Here is a 9,610-nt window from a genome sequence, read left to right on the forward strand (position 1 = left end):
CATCCCAAAAGATTATTTTTCTAGGAGCAAAACTGGACACACAATCACAAATGGCTTTCCTCACAGAGGAGAAACAGCAACATTTACCAGATTACTTCAAAAGCCTAGCAAAACTTACCCAGCTGACCGCAAGGAAGATCCTGCAGGCCCTGGGTTTCATGGCATCTTGCATTCTTCTGATCCCTCTGGCAAGGCTACACATGAGAAAGCTACAATGGTACCTAAAAAGCTTATGGTCTCAACACAGCCACAACCTGGAAGACGTAATACCACTCATTCCATGCCTGCAAAGGGAATTTTTGTGGTGGGCTCAAGCAAGCCATTTAAACGAAGGCATGCCTTTCAACAAAGTTCAAGCAAGTCAAACCATTACAACAGATGCCTCAGATCATGGATGGGGGGCACACATGGAGGACAGATGCATTCAAGGTCAATGGACTCCCACGGAAATGCCTCTGCACATAAATCAAAAAGAGATGTTGGCAGTGATACATGCAATAGAAGCCTTTGGAAAATCTCTTCAACAAGGCCATCTGCTAATAAGGACAGACAACACCACTGTCATGTGGTATATAAACAAACAAGGAGGCACTCACTCGTATCCCCTCTGCAGACTAACAATGGCTCTTTGGGAAAAGTCCCTGAAACTGAACATCCATTTGCAATCCCAGTTTGTTCCGGGCAAGGACAATGTTCTGGCGGACAGGTTGAGCAGAAATTTTGTGGATCCACACGAATGGATGCTGCACCCACACATTTTCTCACAAATAACAACTGCATGGGGAAGACCGGACATAGATCTCTTTGCTTCTCATCTCAATCACCACCTGGACAGGTTCTGCTCAAGGACACACCATCTTCTAGCCTGGAGAACGGATGCTCTCTCCTTCAGCTGGAATACCCTAAAAATCTATGCATTCCCTCCTCTACCATTACTGACCAAGGTGTTACTGAAGATCAAAGCAGAGCAACCAAAAGGAATATTGATAGCTCCAGACTGGCCGAGGCAGCATTGGTATCCCTTGCTACTGAGCATAACTCGCACCAAACCGTGGCCCTTGCCCCAATGGCCTCTGCTCCTAACTCAACACAATTACAGGACTGTTCATCAAAACCTGCAAACATTACAACTGACAGCCTGGAGGGTTCCATGACTTTGACCCATGTCCCCCTCTCCGAAAAGGTTCAGGAAATCTTGCTGGAAGCACGCAGACCTTCCACCAGAAAAACCTATTCGGCCAAGTGGAAGAGATTCATCATCTGGAATGCCCAAAAGGGCCAGGATGCATCAGTGATGAGCATACCTCAGATATTAGAATACTTGGCAGAAATGTTTCATAGTGGCCTCTCATATTCTTCCATTAAAATTCACACTTCAGCAATCTCAGCAAATTACAACTGTGACCCACCTGTGTTTTCGCATCCCTTGCTAAGACAGTTTCTAAGAGGGATAAAAAATATCAAACCTCCCAGAAAACCACCAGTTCCTGCATGGGACCTCAAGTACGTCTTAGAAAAATTAACTCTTCCTCCTTTTGAACCAGCAGCATCTTCAGAAATGCAATTTCTCTCCTGGAAAACGGTCCTCCTGTTGGCAGTTACCTCAGCAAGAAGAGTCTCGGAGATACAGGCCCTCATGGCAGTACCTCCCTTTCTCATTTTTCATCAGGACAGAGTTTCTCTAAGGACCAATCCTTCATTCATGCCAAAAGTGATATCCAGGGTGTCTCTAAATCAAGCAATTCACCTGCCTACTTTCTTTCCCAATCCTCAAAATAAGGGGGAAATGCTGCTGCATACTTTAGACATACACAGACAATTATGCTACTACTTGGACAGAACAAAGACCACCAGGAAGTCTGACCAACTATTTGTAGCCTATGCTGCCAGAGTGCAAGGAAAGGCAGTCTCCAAACAAACAATTTCAAAATGGATTGGACACTGCATCAGATTCTGTTACTCCTTCCATGGAAAGGGTGTGCCAGCCAATATTAGGCCACACTCAACCAGAGCTATAGCCACATCCACAGCCTTTCTAAGAGGAGTGGCTACAAAGGACATTCTAGAGGCTGCTACATGGAGCTCCGTGCATACATTTACCAAACACTACAACCTGCCTTTATACTCCAGATCCCGAGCAGGCTTTGCTTCTGCAGTCCTGCAGGGTCTTTTAGCTACACCATCCCTTGCTTAGATCCTACCACCCCCAGCTTGGCTATGGTATTGAACCCATATGTCAGGACTGCAGTTGCATTCTTGAAGGACATAGTACAGTTTTGTACCTACCATAAATGTAGATGTCCGATAGATATGCAACTGCAGTCAGGTTTTCCCTCCCTCCTACCCCTCTGCTTTTTTCCTTGGGTCCATTCCCCCTCTCCTTTTAGCTGGGGATATCTGTTATGGTGTATCTGTTTATTACTGTTGTGCATGTCTGGAATTTTTGCTTATCCATTCACAAAATTTAGCCTTCCTTGGAGGGCACCTGGCATCTGGGGCAAGAAACACTGAAGAAGATGGCGTTGGCGGATGCCTTTATACTCCAGCCGCTCTGACGTCGGGGAGGAGGCGACATCAGCCGACGCCGGACCCAGACTTTGGAATCCGGCCGACCGAAGGGCTGCCTGAGGCAGGACAACCCATATGTCAGGACTGCAGTTGCATATCTATCGGACATCTACATTTATGGTAGGTACAAAACTGTACTTTAACGTGTGACATCATGTCAGGGTATGTTTAAAAAATGTATTTTAGATAGTGTGTGTCTCTCATGTTTGTTCATGGAGAGAGTCATCACTGCTTCCGCATTTCACTGACCAAGAGAAATGGACATGCTAGTGGAGACACTGAGCCACTGCTACAGTACTTTGCTGGTGGTGTGGATTCAGAAGCCGTGTCATAGGTTTATAGGCAAGTATTAGGTTAGGTGCCCTTTCAGACATTTCAAGCCTAGTCAGTTTACCTGTGGTGCTTGAATTCACCTGTTCCATTTAGTGTTAGATTGGCTTTACTCATCCTATGGTTAATAATTCTGTATTGTCCCTAGTGAGTAGAACTGGGATCATACCAAACATAATCTGAGGGGACCCAAATCTAGATCAGATTTTATGGAAATAGGGCTGTCAGGAAATCAGTCTCTTAAGTTACTTGTGAGAATGTGGTCTCCCCACCACTCCTACTCAGTGTAGGAGGCCAAGAGTGAGTTTGCTGGTCATGTTCTCCATTCCATGACAAAGGATTTCTGCACTCTTTTCCCTCCATTCATATTGATCACATTGACTCGTTGTAAATTTCAGGGGAAAAAAGAAAAAAAGAAAATTAAGTCTCTTCACCTTGCAGTAACTAAAAAGGGCATGATTTCAAGCTGTCAGGTACATGGTGATTTAGAAAATTCTTCTATTAGCCAAAATGACTGCCCAGTGTTGGGGCAACCTTCCACCTTATGGCCTGACTCCTCTAAGTCCTCTATTTCTCCCAAATAACCCAACTGGAGTTTTGGACGTGAACAAGATGGGTTTGTAGCAGTTCCACAAATGAAATTACATCGAACAGGAAAATAAAGAAAAGAAAGGTAACTGTGCACAGTATGTTTTGACAATATTTTTTGAGTTTTTAACTCCATTCCCCACATTTATAAATAAACTAACTTTAAAACCGTACAGTCTTGGGGATAAGGAGAAACTTCCTTACACTGCTAACACTGGCAATTCTTCAGTTAAAGTAGAAGTCCATTAATTCTAATCGGCTAATCCTCTGACGGTGATATCTGCTACATTCAAACCCATGTCCCTTGACTGGGCTCTTCAGAAACCTTTTCACTAGGCAGGCTTGGTGAAAGATGTTCTTTATTTGAGTAGATAGAGGTAGCTCATACTGCTCTAATTAGCCACCTTACAGGCTGTTTTAATCTGTCTCTGACACCTTTATGATATAGTTTTCACTTATTCCATTGTGTGTGTGTGTGTGTGTGTGTGTGTGTGTGTGTGTGTGTGTGTGTGTGTGTGTGTGTGTGTGTGTCAGACGGAGCTATTTGTACCCTTCCTGGAGGGCAGGATTATGTCTCTTTGAAGAATTCCTCCTTTCTTTTGAGATCTGAACTTCATGGTTGGCAGGCTTCGGTGCCCCCATTTCAAACCTGCTGCTTCAGTACAGTTGAATTTTTGTCTGTCAGAGGACATTTTTGCAATAGCCACCACCTCTGTCTACAGGATCTTAGTGCTGCAGGCCCTCGGATGTAGAGCACTACATCTGTATTTTTACAAAAACATGGTATCCTCTACAACCCACATTTCCTCACAAATGTGTTGTCAATGAACTGGTTCATTCACCCCCCCCCCTTTTTGTGCCTGGGCATTTCCTGGGACAGAGGAATTTCTTCACATCCTGGTTGGATCATCTCAGTTTTTACCTGAAGTGAGTATGAGTTTAGGACAACCAAACAACTCTTTCCTTCATGCCAAACAGATTATTTCCAAGTGTTTTGCCAGCTGCAGAGTAATTATCCTTCTAAGTCTGTCATTGTTCATAGACAGACTCACACGCCCCTTTTAAAGGTAAGAAGGGTTCTAGACATATTCCTCCTGCTATCCACTCAGTTTCTTTCAACCTAGAAGCCTTCTTTTCAGGACAAGCCTGTTTTTATTTGACATTTGGCCTTCCCTTCCTCTCAGCCAGGTCCCCTTGTCCCTCCACATTTCTCTGTCTCTTCCAAATTGGCATTGGATCACCTCAGACTCTTGGATCCTGTCTGTTATCCATCAGGGATCTTTCATGGTTTGGAAATCCCTTACTGTCTTTTCAGGCATTTCTCAACCTCAAGAACAGCCTACTCATTTCCCAGGACCTTGATGCAATGGTCTTATCTGACTCTTCCAATGGAGTTCCTTGTTGCACTGACAGAGGGCCGTTGGAATCAAGTCAGGTGATGGTGGTTGAAGTCTCCCTAGGTGTCCACCAGGATACCGATTGTTCTTTCCCCTCCTCTGGGCAACAGTCATGACAGATGTCTGTCTTGTGGGGGGGGGGGCATTTCAAAGTGAGGGCCGTCCAAGGGACCTGGTTGAATACAGAGGCCAGTCTTCACATCATTGTCTTGGAGATGAGGGCATTCCTCCTTTCGTTGCAGGCCTTTCAGGGCATTCTTCTCAAGGATGTGATTTCATTTCAGAACAATATGTCTGTGGTATAATATCTGAACAAACATGGGAGAACACATTGTACTCTTTATTGAGAGGCTATGAGACTCTGGCAGTAGCAATTTCATCTCCATGGTTTCTGGTTGGAGCACACACACACACAGACACACACACAGACAAAGACACACACACCCCACAGGGAAGGTCCAGTGTATTGGCAAGAACGTTCTCTTTCTGCACAAGTGGTCCCTGAATCTGAGTTGCTGCTCAGAGTTTTTGGCACTGGGGCACCTAGTGTTGTGATCTGTTCCCATCCCCTTCCAGCACAAAGCACAGCAGCTATTATACCTTAGTTCCTCCTCACAAACAGTCACCCAGGGATATTCTTCTGTATGCTTCACCATGGGTCAACTGTACGCCTGTCCCTGACTCTGCTGATGATAATGTTTCTTCAGAAGGCAGCACATTGCAGAGTGACTGTAATACTATCTGATTCCAGATCTAATCTCTTACCCAGCAGGTCTGGACCCGCTTAGCCTTCAGGCTGCCCAAGTTAACCACACGGTCCAGAATCCCAGGCTTTCAGACAGTGGTACATATTTTGTCTTCTCGGAAATTGTCTACGCATAGGGTATACGTAAACATTTTGCTTGTTGGGCCAACTCTAAAGGTTTGGATTCTTTTTTCAGTCCCTTTAGAAGTCATTTTTGACTTCCTAGAGGATTTGTTTCACTTGAATTCTAGTTATTGTACTATTAAGGTGCAGTCAGCAGCTATTTCCAATTTCCACACTGATAAGAGATAATATGCCTTTAGCAGCTTTCACAATTTCAAATGTTTTCTGTAAGGGTACCTTTTTATTTTGTCCTCCAGGGTACCTTTTTATTATGACCTCCAGTTCAGGACCCTGTTTTCCCATGGGACTTGCCTTTCATGCTTTCAGGTGTTGGCTGCATCATCATTTGAACCTTCTGTTGCAGGTGACTTCAAGTTTTTATCTTGGGGCAGTTATTTTTGCCATACAGGTGTCAGAGCTGCAAACTGTCTCATCAGTAACTCTGTACTTGGTCTTTCATAAAGATAGGGTTTCCCTCTGCACAGATCCTTCTTTTCTTCCTAAGGTGGCTATGGAGAACAAGTTAACCACTCCATTCAGTTACCTGTGTTTTTTCCTGAAATTTTCAACAAGGGAGAATACCTGCTGCATTGCCTTGATGTTCTTAGACAACTTAGGTTTTACTTGGATAGAGCAAATTCTTTCAGGAAGTCTAAACAGTTTTCTTTCCTTCTCAAATGCTCAGTTGATCATGCCACTGTCTAAGGTTGCTCTCTCCTAGTAGCTATCTGATTGTATTTCTTGTAGGTATAGTTTGAAGGGAAAGCCCTTCTGGAATAAACCAAAAGGTCATCTTACTAGAGCTATGGCTGTTTCCGCAGCTTCTTTTCTGCAGGGCTGCATTGGAGAAGGTTTGTACAGGTGCTGCCTGGCATGGCCCTCATACCTTTGTGTCCCTCTACAAATTGAAAATTCAGTCAAGGTCCAGAGCTTCCTTTGCTTCCACCCTATTGCACAATATCTTTCCATGAGAACTCCCTAGGGTTTCACATGGCTAGGAACCCAGACCCCACAGGTTGAATCCAGACAGAAAAGACATCAGGTAACAACGCTATGTACTTGCCATAATGGTAGATCCATGTGGTTGAACCTTCCCTCCCTCCTGCCCCCGCCTTTGTGGCAAGCCTCTTGACCATGGGATGACCGAGTTGGGGAGTTTGTTCTTTCTTTGTTGTTATAATAATCCGCAGTGTTTTTCCCAAGGATATTGAGCATTGTCAGTTTGGGTGGTATGGGGCAAAGTTGACTTGAGGTAATCCTAAGGAGCAAGGGATTATGGGTAGAGGAGGTGGAGCTCTACAGGCTGAAATTTATGGTATGTGGCCAGCCTGGGGTTTGAGTTAGATCTGATAACCCACAGGTTGAACCAGACAGAAAGAGACCACACGGATCTATCATTATGATAAATGCATAACTTTCGTTTTTCAGCATTGCATTCATAACAGTTTGTTTCAAAGTTCATTTTCATTTTCCAGTTACCCATATGATCCATTTCAGAGTCATGGGGAAGTCAAAAGACACAAAGATACTTCCTGTACTCTGTAGGCACAAGGCAGTAAAACTGTTCCAGATGGGGAGCTAGCCCATCACAGAATGTGCATGCACTCGTACATGGCACACACGCACACACCTTCAGGCAATCAGGAGGATCTCTATTCAAGCTACATAACATTTTTTGGAATGTGGGAAGAAACTTATCTGCAAAAACCCATGCAGATTCCACAGAGGTGCTAGCATTTGTTTACATACAATAGAATATTTTATTCTTTTTGACATTGATAATGTAGTTGCTTTAGTAAAACAGAGCTTAATGTTAAATAAAAAAAGTATTGTAAGCTACTATGCTACAGTATAAAAGACGAGTAATTTTTTTTCTTTTAAGTTTTTTTGTGACTATATGAACCATTAAGATTTTGAGGTGAGTCTTTGTACACTCTATTTGGTTAATAACTATTTATTTTTCACTTTTTTCTCTCATTTTAGGCTGAGTTTAAGATTTCTGATGATTGTATCGCACAGTGGAAACAGAAGAACTTTATGACCAGGCTAGGATCTATTACTTGTAAGACTTTGAAAGGCGGTAACATCTCTTAATCAAGGGGAATGACTGTCAGGAAGCATGCCTGCTGAACTGCATTCCCAACAATTTCTTGGACAGACATTAATCGTTATTGCAGCTCGGTTACTTGTTGACCTTTCTAGCTGGCTGCAGAATCTAAAAGACTAAAGCATAAACCTCTGTCAGTACTTTGCACGTTTACCCAGTTCCACATTACTTTGCATGTACATGATGACAGGGGGTTAAATTGAGTGACTTGCATCGGTATTCTTTCTTGCAACACTGATACAGCCACAGGATTTCACTAGTGCAAACTGATTATTGGAACCATTTTAACATTTAGTTTAGACACTCCCAGCTGTAGATACTTGTGGCACAGCAGCAGCTGTTTGCAAGCATGACCTCTTGAAGTTGGCGTTCATTTGGATGTACAGCATACCATTCTAAATGCTTCAGGGGCCAAACATTGAGTGAGTCAATTTGATGTGGATGATCACTTAGCATTTTTGTCTGTCTTGCCATACTAGCATGAGAGTTAAGGTTCTGCATATCTGTACCTTGTTTACAAAATAGTGCAACTAAGTTGTAGAATTTTCTTCAGCAGGGTTTTGTACAGTTACAAATGCACATATCACTAAATACAAGGAGAGAATTGTTATTGACCTGGGCTTTGTTAGTAAATCTTGGTGACGTAAATCAAAATCCATCACTGCACTTTCTGCATTGAGACCCTGGGGTGTTTTTATAAAAAGGGGTAATATTGGGTATTAAAATTACCAACTTAGGTGTGAGTGTAGCTGCAATCTACATATGTCAAAATGTATTTTTTATGCATTTTTTACTTGTATAGATACAGGATATGCTTGTAGTTGGCCTCCTTAGTGTAGAATTGTATCTGTAGTTGTTATATCAGTAGTCTACCGTGCAATTGTGGACACCTCAAAGCTCTGCTAAGATGAATCATGGTCCTGTTTTGTTCTCATTCTAAAGCCTGCCTCTGTCTTGCAGGTGCAGTGAGGATGATGAATAGTGTGACAAGAGTCAGCAGTTAAAAGCTGGTGCTTATATAAATGCTGAAATACATCATAAAGTAGTTCAGTACCTAACAATTGCAAGTCTTGACATAATGTCACTTTTAAATGGACCCTGGGTTATGTAAGAGGAAACTATTACAACTGGTCAGCAGCAGTCTGTTGTGCTAAAAGTAAAGGGGAATTAAAACTGAAAAAAAATGGAGAATACAAAATGTCACTCAAAGCTAGTCTACACACTACTATTAAATGTTTTGTACCATTTGCTGCCCATTGACAATTATGTGCTTTGTTCATACTCCCAGTGGTTAAGATTGTATGAAAGATAAAAGTAGCTCATTAATAAAAGTGCTGACTGATGACTAGTCTATTTTCAGTTTATCTCTGTCACGCATATATGTTTGTGTCTCTTGTTTATGTGATGTACATTTTCATGTTTTTTTAAACACCGTTATTAAATTATCACTTTTGACATGGGCAGACTTACATTTATATGAAAGTAATTAAACCATATTAACAAGTTTGCATTTACAAACAATGTACATTGTTGTATATCCTATAATGTAGACAACATTACCTAAGTTATTCAGTTTCTGCCTTCTCTTGAACTTCATGTTTTATGTTAATAACAATTGATAAATAATCTTCAATAATGACACAGTGCTGGTACTGTAAGATGGCCATGTGGAAGTCTTTGTTAGGTTGGACCAACCTCTGCAAAATCCTTTGTCTGCTTTACTACAGAAGTTTTGGTCATTGGATAATAGTG

General features: G+C 42.3%; 1 protein-coding gene across 1 annotated transcript in view; it reads left to right on the plus strand.

The window, feature by feature from the left end:
- Nucleotides 1-9,203, plus strand: part of LOC122792203 (tyrosine--tRNA ligase, cytoplasmic-like) — a 480,316-nt gene extending 471,113 nt beyond the window's left edge. Inside the window, exon 14 of the mRNA XM_044059934.1 lies at nucleotides 7,735-9,203. Coding sequence (XP_043915869.1) covers nucleotides 7,735-7,845 — 111 coding nt within the window. The 3' untranslated portion in view covers nucleotides 7,846-9,203. The remainder of the gene's footprint in view (nucleotides 1-7,734) is intronic.
- The last annotated feature ends 407 nt before the right edge of the window (nucleotides 9,204-9,610 follow it).

The sequence above is a fragment of the Protopterus annectens genome, chromosome 1.part2 (assembly GCF_019279795.1).
Source record: "Protopterus annectens isolate FY-2018-M chromosome 1.part2, PAN1.0, whole genome shotgun sequence".
Taxonomy (NCBI): Eukaryota; Metazoa; Chordata; order Ceratodontiformes; family Protopteridae; genus Protopterus; species Protopterus annectens.